Source organism: Geospiza fortis, unplaced genomic scaffold, assembly GCF_000277835.1.
Source record: "Geospiza fortis unplaced genomic scaffold, GeoFor_1.0 scaffold94, whole genome shotgun sequence".
NCBI lineage: Eukaryota > Metazoa > Chordata > Aves > Passeriformes > Thraupidae > Geospiza > Geospiza fortis.
In genome coordinates this window covers 788,580-803,186 of record NW_005054394.1, presented here as the reverse complement: position 1 = coordinate 803,186, position 14,607 = coordinate 788,580, and the positions used below count along the sequence as shown (strand labels likewise).

General features: G+C 40.3%; 1 protein-coding gene across 1 annotated transcript in view; it reads right to left on the bottom strand.

The window, feature by feature from the left end:
• The window catches only part of TG (thyroglobulin), a 155,150-nt gene that overhangs the window by 18,261 nt on the left and 122,282 nt on the right, over nucleotides 1-14,607 (bottom strand). The window contains exons 44-46 of the mRNA XM_031060887.1: nucleotides 12,423-12,587; nucleotides 11,482-11,649; nucleotides 2,803-2,984 (exon numbers count right to left, since the gene is read on the bottom strand). Coding sequence (XP_030916747.1) covers nucleotides 2,803-2,984; nucleotides 11,482-11,649; nucleotides 12,423-12,587 — 515 coding nt within the window. The remainder of the gene's footprint in view (nucleotides 1-2,802; nucleotides 2,985-11,481; nucleotides 11,650-12,422; nucleotides 12,588-14,607) is intronic.

Genomic DNA, 14,607 nt, shown 5'->3' with positions numbered 1-14,607 from the left:
TATTTTAAGCTCATCTGTGAGACCACAAGCTTTGGGCCCACTGACCACAGGGCTCTTTGACAGTTATGGTTGACAACACCCAAATGAAACAAAAATTACTGCTCTTCACATGCCTACCAGCATGGGGCTTTAGATGAGCAGATGGTCTTTGAAAACCAGGGAGTCTGGGGAGAGCAATAGCTCTCAAGAAATGCTTTGAGTTACATTTCACCATTTAAAATGGATTCTCAGTTGGTTCTGTGGGCGGGAAAAAAGTCAGCTATTCTGAGGAAGTAGGAAAAAAAACCTAAATGCATAGTAACCACAAAAATAAAACGCCAATCTCTTACAAGCATGGAATACCACAGTTTTAAAAAGAAAAAAAAAAGGAAAGAAAAAGAAAATTAAACTCATTTTACACTTGGGAAAAAAATACCAGAAAATTGCAGCTAAAACAAATTTAAAAGTAGAATTATTTTAAAACCACAAAATATGCACAATGTATATAGTTTATAACAACCACTTATGTTGCTTTATCACACTTTGTAATCCTGTTAAAACTTTAGCAGTTAATTCCTTACATAAAACTTTTCTTGGCTTACACATCTATGCTGGTAGTAAGTTTTTTGTTATAAAGAAACAAAATGAAGGAGAAAAAACCTGAAACCAAACCAACCAAACATCAAAAAAACAAAAAAAAAAGTTTTCTCCATCATATATGTGATGCTGATATAGGTGACTCTCATTCTGTACCTACTGTTTCACCTCACCTTCTGCTGTAGCTGGAGTAATTTCCAAAGTGTTTGAAGCAAAGTATTATTATCAGATGCCCTTGTCTCACTACTCATCCTTTTGCTTGGCCAAGAATAAGCCATTCACTTTCCTTAGCCAAGGTATTTGCCTCATATCGTAAAGGAGCAGGTAATCCCTACACCCAGGATGTATCCCATTCTTGCTGGAAATTGTGGTGTATCCCACTCCTGCTGGAAATGGGTGATGTATCCCATTTCCCTGCTGGAAATGGGTGTTGTATCCCATTCTTGCTGGAAATTGTGGTGTATCCCACTCCTGCTGGAAATGGGTGATGTATCCCATTTCCCTGCTGGAAATGGGTGGTGTGCCAGCCCTTGCAGCTTTGCAAAGTCAATGTTTGCACCACACTGAGCCCTGAGCTGAATGCCAGTGATCAAATGTGACAGCCCTGTGTTATAACAGCTCCTTATAGAGGGTTCTCTGGGTGGGAAGAATGGTTTAAATGTAAATTGTACAGTGGTTTATTATGGCTTAAAACCTCACTGATCTAAAGAATATTCCCGCAGGGGTAACAGTGGTGATAGGAGGAGACTGAAGACAAGTTCTGGCTTTGATGCCCATGAACCACAGAGACTCTGCAGGTACTGCAGGCAATGGCCTCAGTGTCATGGTGATGGGAGGCCCATCCCTGGGACAAGCTACAAAGTAGGACAAATGTGGCAAGATGTGTGAGTTGATAAATGGCACAAAGCTCAGCCCACAACCCTCTGGATCTTTCCTCCATGACCCCAGTGCACCAGCACACCTGGACCACCCAGAAATGACTGTCTTCTTTTTTAATCAGATGTTTCCCAGAGAATCTTGGCTTCTGTTCCTCTCCTGCTCCCTAAGGCTCTCCCAGAGCAATGTTCTGCAGCTCTGATGGAGGAATAAAAGGAAAATCCTGTCTCTGAGGTGTTGTGGAGAGGCTCACAGTGGGACAGAAAACATTGAGAGTGCAGACACCAGGAGCCTGTAGCTGTGATGTCTCAGTTCAGAACACAGGTGGAACATTTTGGACAGGCCCATTAGGATTCAAGTCACCAGTTTATAAGCTACATCACATTTGAAAAGTAAAGAGTTTTCACAATGAATCTGCTCATAAAGCAGAGGCAAGAAAAGGGAAATAATTTTTTGATTCATTTCTGGAAAATCTGTTCCACCTACACAGCCAGTCCCTGAATTTGCTCAGAGGCAGAAAACAGGAAGTTTTCAACTTCCATGTCCCAAAAGTCCATGCAACGTTTCAATGCAAAGGATGGGAGTGCATTTACTGCAGGCAAGTTGCTCATTCCTCTGCTGACGTGCATGAGGTGCTGGAGCCTGTGCAGAGCAGGGCAATGGGGTGGGGAAGGGGCTGGAGCACAAGTCTGATGAGGAGCAGCTGAAGGAGCTGGGGGTGTTCAGCCAGGAGAAAAAAAAAGCTCAAGGGGAAGAACTTTATGGCTCTTTACAACTACCTGAAATGAGGCTGTAGTGAGGTGATGATTAGTTTCTTCTCCAAAGTAACAAGCAAGAGGAAATGGCTTCAAGTCATGCCTGACATTGTGAATAAATGTATTTAGCAGGTCTCATAATTAAAAAAAAAATATTGTAATTGCTGAAGTCCAAGTTTTCAAATTTGACCATCTGGAAAAAGTATCTGAGTGTATAATTAGGAGACTGGGAATAAAAGGCAGACTATTAATTCTACTGTCATAGGGATGAGACAACTCAAGGAACTGTTGATGCAGTGTGCAAGCAACCCAGACATCTGTGACATGAAAATGCAAAAAAAAGTATTAGTAGTCTGAACTCAATATCCAGTTCTAGAATAACATGTCAAACTTTTCATAAGGCATAAAAATCAGTTCAATTTCTGTTTACCAATGACATTGGAAACCTCAGAGAAGATGAAATCACATTCCCCATTTTCTGTTCATTTACATAAGAATTTCTCAAGTTTTTCAGAATATAAATACACACTTTAGATAAGCAAAACAAGCCTTGATCAACTCCGATCACACAGTTGTTCTAGGATGACTTTCTTACCGGGTGGCGTTTTCCAGCGCCCTGGAAAAGGAAGAATAATCATCAGTTGAGTGTTCCAGGGAGTAATACCATGTAGCTGCATCTTCAATGAACGAGTTGGACTCTTCTCCTCCTAGAGAATTTTGCAGAGCTTGATAAAAGGCCGTTTTGCTGTTGGCTCTTCCTTGACTTTCTTCAAATTTCTGAGAAAAAAGTGCATACATGGAATTCAGAAACAAAACCAAAAGATAAATTTTTTAGGAACAATGTAGGCTCAGGTCTCCCTCTGCTGGAACAAGTCCTCTCTGCTGTGATCTCTGATTCCTAGGGGATTGAGTAGTGGACAGTCCTACTTTTGCTTTCCCAAAATTGTCACCAGGGAGAAATATTGGCTTCCTCTGGACACACTATACTAGAGAAACCCTGATCTAGTAGGTCCAAATCATAGGTACCAAGCTGTGCCAATGGATCTCTAATAGTACAGAAATCTTGGCTCTCACAGAAGGGGTTCCCAGGGACAATCCTCCACTGCATCTCTGTCCAGTGCTGCCTTTCTGATGATCTCCATGAAGGAAAACTAGAGGGAAAAGAGGGAGTTACTGCTCTTTTTCTTTGAAAATTCCAGAAAGCAAACTTGTTGTGTAGGCCATTTCATGGCTATGTCACTCTGCCTCTTCAGGGAACACCTACGAAGGAACACGGCTGCTCCAAGTATTTGGGTCCCTTCTGGAATAATATCTGCCTTAGACCTGGAAGAGAAGTTCCATTCCTTCAACTCCCAGTGCAGGGAACAGCCACGATCTTCAAACTTCATAACCCTTAGGGCCTTTGAGAGAAACTAACAGGAAAATGCCCTTTTTCCTGAGATCTGTGACCTTTCCTAACATAAAGGCAAGTCCCCCAGGGCAAAGTGCCCATGTCACAAGGACCATCTTCTGTGCCAAACTTCTGTACCCAAACGTATTTTTACCAAAGCTAAAGACTGCTGGAATTTTTCAACACATCTTTCTTTGAGGAAGTTTTTTATGTTATCCATTGAAACTTTTCACTTTTTTTAAAAAACTTATTTCAATTTCAGAAACAAAACAACTTCATGGAAAAAAAAATCTACCCTGAACTTTTCTGCACCTCAAGTCCGTTCTAAAGAGGGCACTGTATAGGTGCATATTGGTTGAAACTTGGATAAGAACCCCAGAGAAAAAGATCTAACAAACCACCTCTATTATTTTGGGCAGTCAAACCACCTCTATTATTTGATGCAAACTAGGCCAGTGTCTGCCCAGTTTAGTTACTGTAGATGCTTTACTTAATATATTATTTTGATGGCCCGCAGCTGGTTTTCATCATGCTGCTAGGTCTTTCCACAACCCTATACAGAAAGTACTGATGGAATTATACCTTTTCAGTGGAGTCACAGAAATTAAAGATGGAAAATAAGTTCCCATGTGCTGAGGGTGAGGTTTGTCCTTAGTATTCTAACACTCTGTGCATTTTGAATAAGTGACTTTGAGGGATTTGAAAACTCTACCAAGTATCCCAAGGTCCAGGAAGATCTTGGCAATTTGTATTTTTAATAGATTCTTCTTTTGCTGGATTTCAGCCCATGCAATGTGAGAGATTCATGTGGTGCCAGCTTTAGTAATACAGCTGTACTCCAAAAAAGATGGGGAGCTCACTCCTGACACGTCACCTCATGTGTAGAAATGCCACATATGAAACTGCACAGCACTCTTGCCTGCAAAATCATTCAGCTCAAAACCAGCAAGGACACATATTCGTCTCCAGAAAATAGAAATGTTCACTGAAGACCTGACTGCAAGTTCACTGAATTCAAAAGCAATTTTTCCATCACAGCTTTGGCACACATTACTTTGGGTTCCTAATAACCAGCAGAAGCATTGCTTTGTTTAATTAAGAATCTCTCATTTGAAGACCGTGGTTAGCAGTTATGTGTAAGAAATTTTTCTGTAGTAGAGCAAAGCCCAATCTCTTGTGTATAAATCAACCCATTCAAGCAACTTTCATGCAGTGCTTTCATTTTGTTGGCTTTTCAAAAGGGATTTGTTAACTTGTTCTACTCCTGTCATGGATACTTAAACCAGAGAGAAACAAAGTGAAAAAACCTTAGGCTATTGATTATGTAACCTAGGAACTTATCCATCACTCTCTCATCAATGGTCAAGTAACAAATAAAGGTTATGGTTGAAAACCACAGAGAAGGAGATGGATCATCATACACCAACATATGGTTAAGGTGACAAACTCCCTGCCAAATGTTTTTGTAAATGCCAAAAATTGGTGAAAATTAGGTTTCATCAATGATTTTTTTGAAGTAAAAAAAAAATTAAAACCAAAATAATTTGATAGTTATTAAATGCAGAAAGATCATTTCTGGATAGGAAGTCCTTGACCTGTAAAGTGCTAGAGGGATTTGCTTAACCTAATCTTACAAGCAGCCTCTTTTAACCACTGCTGAAAACAGCATTTTGTGCTGAACAGCCGTTTGATCTGACTCAGTGTGGTTGGCCTTGGGTATTTAATGCAAGAAGTCAAGAAGAAGAGGCAGAAGGCTGGTTTGGCTGGACAGGGATCTTCTCTTGGAAATAAGACAAAAAAGGAAGGTGTAGGCCCAGCAGAAGCAAGGTCAGGTGACACAGGAAGAATACAGAAATGCTGCTTGCCGCTGCAGGGAGAGAATTCATTTGGCCAAAGCTCAAGTGGAGGTGAAGCTGCCAGGAAAGTGAGAGGCAATAAAAAGATTTTTTTACAAATATATAATTTAAAAAGGCAGTGTAGAAATAACATTGACCCCTCCTGAATAAAGATGGTCCATTCCCCAACAGCAACACGGACAAGGCAGAGAGGTTCAATACATTTTTTACCTCTGACTTCAACACTGATGATGGGCCATGAGGGCCTCAGTGCCCTGAGCTGGAAGACCATGACCATGAGAATGATCAACTCCCATTTGACTCTGAAATTCTGTGGGATCTACTGCTCCAGCTGCATCCCTACAAGTCTACGGGACCTGATGGGATTCAGCTGAGAATCCTCAATGAGCTGGCTCATGTCATTCCAAAGCCTCTCTTGATGATTTTTGAGCAGTCAGGAATCAGGAGAGGCCCCAGCTGACAGGAAGTTGGTGAACATCGTCTCAGTTTTCAAGAAGGACAAGGAGGAGCCAGGAAACTACAGGCCTGTCAATCTCACTTCAGTGCCCAGTAAAGTTATGGAGAAGAATATTCTGGGAGGTATTGAAAAACACCTGAAAGACAGCACTGTCATTGGTCTCAGCACAGCTTCATGAGGGGAAAGTCCTGCATATTAAACCTGCTTTCCTTTTCTGACAAGGCAACTCACCTAGCTGATCTGGGAAAGCCAGTAGATGTAATCTCTTTGGATTTCAGCAAAGCTTTTGATACTGTCTCTCACAAAATCCTTCTGGACAAAATGTCCAGCTGTCACCTGAATAACTGTGATACATGATTGATGAGCATCTGAGTCATGGGTCAGGCATCAAGGGGTGACAGCTGGACATTTTGTCACCCCTTGGTGATGGGGTGACAGCAGCCTGGTGACTGGTCCCTAGTGGGGCTCCACAGGGCTCCATTCTCCATCCAGCTCTTTTCAGCTTCTTCATTAATGACCTGGGCACAGAACTCAAAGGAAGTTCGGCAATGACACTGAACTGTCAGGGCAAGGGAAGGGATTGTCCTGCTCTGCTCTGCACTGGGATGGCCTCAACTCAAGGACTTTGGACAGTTTTGGGCATCACAATATAAAAAAAAAATTAAGCTTCTAGAGAGCATTCAAAGAAGGTTCACAAGGATGGTGAAGAGTCTGGAGGGGAAGGCATATGAGGAGCAGCTGAGGTCACTTGGTCTCTTCAGCCTGGAGAAAAGGAGACTGAGGGGAGACCTCATTGCAGTAACAATTTCCTTGTGAGGGGAATGGACAGGCAGGCACTGATCTTTTCACTCTTGTGAACAGTGACAGGACTCAAGAGAATGACCTGAAGTTGTGTCAGGGGAGGATTAGGTTAAATGTCAGGGAAAGGTTCTTCATCCAGGGGATGGTTGGGCATCGGAACAGGATCCCCAGGGAAGTGGTCACAGCACTAAGCCTGTCAGATTTCAAGAAGTGTTTGCACAATGCTCTCAGGCACAGGGTGTGATTCTTGGGCTGTCCTGTGCAAGGACACAAGTTGGACTCAATGATCTTGAAGGGTCCCTTCCAACTCAGTGTATTCTATGATTCTGTTCTACAGTTCTGTGATTCACTGTGCCTATGTACGGGGTTCTGTGGTCTTCAAAATGCCTCCAAAACTCTGCAATTCTTCAGAGTTTTCTCAGCAATAATTTATTTTATTGGGGCCCTCAAGATGTGTTGACTCAGATGAAAGAGGACTCAACAGACAGAGATGGATGATAAACAGAACTAGCATCTGTAAAATGGTAAGAATTTTCATTCCTCAAACAGCACTAAAATAGCACAACCTGAAACAATTTCTCAAGCATTCCTTTGGCTACAGTATAATTTAAACATCTGACTTAAACATAATAGCCAAAACCAAAGCAATATGTTCAAAATAAAATTCATTAAACCAGAAAATGTTGAAAAAGACAAAATATTTTAACTTCTCAGAAATTGATTCAATTCAACCAATTTTCCATGTCCAACATATGTTCCCATTAGAAAATATATGACCAAAGAACAATTTTCAAATCATAGTAGATACAACAGCTGCTACCAGATTAATAGAAACAGCTGCACATCATGTAAAATAATTTACATTTTGCTAACCTTTAAAGAAGCATTAGGAATTGGCTCAGATTTATAGTCGAGTTTTCTAAGAAATTATTTAAGAAAATATTTAAAGGCAGCACATGCGCTCCTTTCTACTCTTCTGATGATTCAAAAGCATCATAAACATTGCCTAAATAATGAGTTAAATACTGCTTACTGTTCTTGTTGCTGCAGGATAGCTTATGGAGCATATGAGTAGAACTGGCCCAGCATTTTACTTTAAAAAAAAATTGTAGTAGTAGGTAGACCAAATATTTACATCTCCCAAGGGGCAAAATGTACTTTTTTGAGAAACTGAAATGGTGATAATGCTAACAGTCTATGTACAGACCTTAGGCCTTAAATGGCTTTTGGCAAACACTGTCACAAAAGATGGTGAAAGACCTGCCACCATTCAGCAGAGTCTTCCAAGATTTCTAAATAGTTTCAATATGAAGCAAAGAGTTCGGCCCATTCTCCTCACTGATGGCATTTATGGAGACACTTCTCCCTGGTCATTATAACAAATATACACATATCTACCACCTGTTGTATATTGCTGAATACCTTTTTCCATAAAGACATTAACTGACTGCAATAAATTGCAGGATGGTAGTTCTGTTCTGCACAGATCCATTTGCTTACATGAGGTAAATAAACTAGATTTTTATCTACCCACTGCCCTATGTACTGGATTTGGGTTCTGCATCCGGCTAGATTGTACTAAGGAGGGAAAGCAAAAGAAAGGAAACACATGAAATACAACCTTAGTCTTTCAACTAAATCCTTGCAATGTGGAGATTACATAGTAGGTGCTTAACATATGGAGGACACAGAGTGGGCTATACTGACCTCCATGCAGAGATAAACACAGACATAGAACAGCATGAGTGAATCCATAAATTTAGGCCATTAGGTCCTCCCACCTGACCATCACATATAGGACAGGGATAAAATTTTTGTCCAGTTGGGAATTGAAATCAACATTTCTAGAGGTTTCTGCTCAGCTGCCCTAATCTATGACTGCTCAAAGCTAATATTCCCTGAAGGTGTGCCATGGGAATTGCAGTGAATGGGTTCAGGCTTAACCACTCCATGTGTCACATAATAGTGCATTATGGTGCCACTTGCCATTCCCTTAACAAACTCTGCTTTGTTTCCCACATAGTTTCAACGTTGTGATTGCTGCACTGGGGATGAGGAGGAAGTGTTCCAGGAAGTGATGAATCTGGCTCAGTTCACATGAATAAGCATTTCAGTGAATGCCATAAAATGGATATTTCATGAGCATACTCTCTGCTGCAAACATCACTGAGAGACCCCAGCCTTTAATTGTAAGCAAATCAAACATAAATGTTTTGCTAGCACATAAGTGGTGCCTTCTGTCTTTCTGTTTCATTTTTCATAGCAAAGATCTTAATAGTCACAAGCACAGTGTTGCAGTGGGAATAGAGAGACACCCAGAGCAGCCAATCCAAGGCCAGAAAGATCCCACAGAACAACATGGTGCCAACTGGATTTTCCACCTTCTGGTCTGGTTGCAGCCTAGAGTTTCTCTTTCACTTCTGTGTGAAGAGTGCAAAGAGTTTATAACACCTGCATGCAACCTCAGTCTAAGGTGATAAGATTTGCATCATATCTCAAGCTTGCAAACATCCAAATGGCTCAAAATGTCTCCTTACCATTTACAGGATCAGTACTAAGAGAAATCAGGGTTAATAGAACAAGTCCTTGACAGAATTGCCCAGCACAGTTATTCCCAGGAACTGGTGGAGCAAGCCAGTAGGGGTTAAATGTTTTTATCCCTCACTCTTTGCACTGTCTACACTGACATCAGCCATCCTAAAGAAGATGGAAATTAGGACTTTGCCAATTCCATATGCTTGCCAGAGCACCTTTCAGCTGTGTTTGTTCCCTGAAATACATCCATAGATCTTCTCTCTGCAGAGCACAAGCACAGCCATAGGTGAATTTTCACTCCAGGGAAATTTGCTTCCCTCTTTTTAGAACAGATGAAATACTTTCAAAGGCAAACTAGTAATTATGCCTTGGTTTCCCAAGTTCAGTTCAGGGCTCTGTCCATCAACTAAGCCTTCTCACACTCCTTAGTGTACCAGTAAAACTGGCTTTGGCTATTCCTAGAGAGGTGCAAGTGAGATTTACCTCAAAGGAACCCTTAACATTAATTATGTAGATGATTGGGATACAGGGTGGATTGTCTCAAATCCTTCTTTGAGGTCTGTTGTGGAGAGAGGACATTTATCACAGGTTAAAGATCTCTTATGACATTTATGACAGAGGAAATGGGGTACAGACTTCCAAGTAACAACCACCATCTGCACTAGATTTTGTCGCTGTAGCTAAATATGTCTGTGGCTTATTCAGGACTTCATGATCAGATTGACTGCAACCATACATGGTCATGGCCAGCACACAGAAATGCTGCTGAGGACCTGGAGATTGCATCTTCATAAGTAGCTCAGTGATGGAAGGAGCATTACACTTTCCCAACAATTAATACCCTAACTGTGTCAACAGGGGAGAAATCAGGAAACTTCAACCTTGCAGCAGGTCTTTAAGAAAACAACCCAGACAGGAATACAGACTGGTCAAAGCATTCATATTCCCTCAAGTCCTAAAAGCCTGAAGCCACAGGAAAATAGAAATAGAGGGAAATTTTTAAAAACCATCAGCAGATATGATCCTTTCTTACAGTTGAGTTGCATCAACTTACTGAGTTCCTTTCCAATCTTATTTTCTGCAAGCCTTTAAATAAAAAAGATATTTCCAGTTTTATTTTTGGACAAACAACATTTTTCTACTGAACTCTCAGCTGCAAGTGTTTTTCTTTTCATTTCAATCTGACAGTGTTGGTATTTAGCACTTGTGCCTTTCATCAACACCATGATTGTTGCAAAAATTTTAATACAACATGAAATTTCATCTCAATTTTGCAGACAACTGTCATATGCAGAAATAGTGATAAAGGAAAGAATTTCACTTCCTTGTCTTCATCACAGGACTTGTAGTGAGGTCACTGAGGTTTATTCCACTCTCAGAGGGTCTTGATTATTATCTGCCAGCCTCCAGCATCACATTATATCTTCTGTACCTTTCTCCTATGACTTTCTCTTGAAATTGATTCCAAAAGAGAAAAAGAAATTAAAAAAGAGCAAGAAATTTCTGACAGAGAGTAAACAAGTAATACAAACTTTAATTCAGGTGGGCCATTAATTCTGAATTAAATTGGTCTATGTGCTATTGGCTACCAGCAAAGAGAAGCTGGGACATTTCAGTGCCTTCTAAGAGGTGAAGTATTGCAACACTCCTGTTGCAAGGTAGCAACAGACAGTATAGCATAGATGAAATTCTTTTTGTTTTCACCAGGTTTTCATCAGGTTTCTGTCCAGAAACCTGAGACCACACATCAGGCCAGTGCTGCTCCTTATAACAGCTAGTCCATACTCAGAATCATCTTTACAAGAAAATGTACTTCCAGGAGACAAAAGGAAAAAGGTTGCTAAAGACAAGAGAAAAAGGTTGCTGAAAAAACCTCAAAATGCTGATTTAATCCTGCTGCACAGTGAGGAAATTCATAGTTAAGTTGCTGTCATCTTTGTGAGATACTACTGAGATTGAAATATAAATAGTATTATAAAGACAGTAGAGCATAAATGCTAAATCACTTCTGGTCTCTTACCATTTTTATCTCCCACAGAAATATTAATCAATACATATTATTATGACATTAGTCATCCTCAGCAAGACTGGCTGGAGAAGGACAATGCATTTGCATATTTCTGTGGAGCATAATTCACAACTTGTAGAAATCAAAATGCATCTCTCCAGGCTGCTCCAGACATTACTGTAATCACAGTGATGCCATCAGCTCATTAACAGTGAGTGTCTTCCTACCTTAATTGCCTTGGCTCTGCTGATGAGACCATCTTGTTGAGCACTTCCAATGAGCAGATCTATTTTCCGACGCCGAGGGCTCTGCAGGGCTTTAGCCAAAGGTTCCTGGAGGTAAATTCCATCCATCACTGGACCCCAGTACTGGAATGGGCCACTTATAGCCAGCAGCTATGATGGCCAAAAAAAAAAAAAAAGAAAAGAGAAAGAATTGTACAGTTAATTCAGCTTACCCTTTAAATTCTATTTTATTTGTGCTTAATTCAACTGATTGATTCCTTTCAAGTGAAAAAGTGACCAGGTAATATAAGTGCAAATTCATAAATTCATCATTGGCAGGAAACAATGATTTTGCTGACAGTCTCAGTAGGGGAAACAAACTGAAGAGGCCAAGAGAAATGATGGTCTTATAGTCATAAAAATATTGTTTTAAACTAGGGATTGACTCTATGCTGGTCCTCATTGGAAAATTAATTGCAGGTGGGTGTTTTAATTTGTGGGTAAAGGATCCATCTCTAGATTTATTTAAACTGCAGACTTCACAAGCCTCCCATTTCAAACACTGAACACTGACATCCCATCCTGCTTCATTTTCTGCCTAAGTTCTGTTGTTAAAACTGCAGACATTTGACTCTGAGTAGAGTAACACCCAGGGGCAGGCTAGAGGGAACTGAAAGGAGGGAAAAAACAATTTTTAGCTTTATTTCAGAAGACACGATTAAAGCAACGTAAAAGGAATTTATTCTAAAGGAGAATCAAATTGTGATTATTCATAGCTCAGAGCTGGATGTCATGGACAACAACTTCCTTCCACCAAAAATAGTCCAGTTCCTCTTTCACAAGGATTCAGACTAAATTATTTTTTATGGTTTCTCTCTCAGAGTTTTGTGTGAATGGAAACTTTTTGATTTCTTGCCAGTGGCATTTGCTTTGCTATGTTGTACCTTAGTTTGAGCATCATTGAGGACACGAGCAGGCAACTGACGAAGGCAGGCTACAATTTCCTCACTGGTGGATGAAGGGCATCCCACATCTTCAGCCAGGGCTGCTGCTTGGGTCTGTGCCCTCCTGGTAGTAATTATGGATGCTGGAGAAAAAGCTGAGCCTCCCTAGAAAAAAAACCACAATATCAGTCAATATATGTTGTCAGAACACCTGGTTCCCTGGTGCAGGTACAGAAGATGAGAAGAAAAATCTTTCCACCTGCAGAACGTAAACCCCTGGTTTTTAAATTAAAATAAGCAAGTTCTTTCTAAAGATCAAAGCAAAGGGGTGAAGGGTCAGTTAGGCTGTTTCCAGCTCTGCCACAGTTATTTTGGAAAGGATCTAAGTGTCTATGTCTCTAACCAATTCACAAATCTTTCTGAAAACCGTGGTGGAAGAAGAAACATTGAGACTGGAGCAGATATAAAGAAGGTGCTGTGAGGGATTGGAGATTCCATCTTACTGACAGAGGAGAACAAATGGAGTTTTATCAAAGCTCTGATAAACAAGGACTGAGAGCAAGTGTGATGTCCATAAAGAAGAGCTATTTCTACCTTGGGACAAGGCTGGTACAAGGACAAATGAGCACTAAGTATTCACATTGAGTGTAAATCAACTTCAGCTAGAAACCAAGGATAACTAGCACAGGGAGCAGGGAGGGTCTGGAGGTGCTATGAACTGGGAAAGTAGGAACAAAAGACTAAAGGAAACTGCAGAGCATGAAGATCAAAACCACAGCACAGGCTCCAGTCCAGTCTCTACCCCAGACTCTTCATATTCTTGCTACAGCTGTGCCAACATAGCAAATGTTCTTAACAAGAAAGAATGGCACAACATTTTTGAATAAACATGAAAACTAGTTGTTGCAAATGCAGATAAATTAGTTTAAATCTGATAAGATCTGACCTAGAACAGAAAGGTTGGAATAGCTCTGGTCATGGTTCAAATTACTAATTTCCAAACATTTGCATCAGTTTACTGATAATAGCTGCTAAAATTAGCTCTGTCCTCTAAAAAACCCCACAACCCAGATGCACGATATGATAGACCCCAATCTATTGAACTGATTAAGATATTTCTTACTGAATTTGCTCAAAGCATAACTACAAGTCTTGAAAAGCAAGTTAAAAAGAAACAAAAACCAACTGGCAAATCTTTAAATTGAAATTGTCTCAAACCTCTGAACCCAAAGAACTCTGTGAAGCCCTGGTCAGCACCCATGAGATTTTTTTATATTTCAAACAAGCAGAGCCATTGATACTAATGGGATTCCATTGCTCATAACTGGAGAAATTGATTTCCAAAAATAGTGAGAAAGAGGTAATTTGGGTTTGAGTGTAGAGACAATCTTTTTAGTTCACTGCATGTAGAATTTCCAGTGATACTACCCTCCTGAAAGGTTTCTCTTCTTTTTTTAACAGATCTAGAAAACAAGCACTGTTATTAGTATAATGACTGAGATGAAAATGGTTGCAGATAAGCAAAGGAAAAACCTAATTTTCTAATCTGGGCCAGTGTAGGAGCTGTCTTGAGTTTTAAGAGAGTGGAAGAACTAGAGAAGAAAAAACAAGCACCACTTGGTCTTATTCCTCACATCAGCACTCAATTTACATGAGCAATGGGCTTTAGTCTTCATAGGACTTCCAGTAGTCTATTTTGTAAGGCACATTTATCAGCTGCTGACTAGGTGCACTGACTCAGCTGGTCATGAGAGAGAAAGAAAAATATCTTTGATGAGACTATCTTGTCTGTGGGTGGGTTCCCAGGACATTAAGTGAGAACCATGTATGATGAGTGAGACTAGAAAAGGGATAACACACCATGTCAGCTTCCTTCAGAAAAACAGCTTCCTTGCATTTCATGAGGAATAAGGAATTATGAGCTCCCTCAATGCAGCAGAAAAATTAAATCCAGGACTGCACAATATTTATGCAATAATCTGGCAAACATATTCTTCCACATCAGATCTGAACAGGCTCAGCATGCTTTATCAAGTATCCAGTACCTCCAAATGGTATTAATTTAAAACAAAATAATAAAAATATTAAAGGATTTCAGTTTCCCAAACTCCAAAATTTCCCAAATTTTGAAAGTGTCAGTTTCTGTGGAAATTCTGACGTTGCCGTCTTAAAAGGCCAAGTCTGG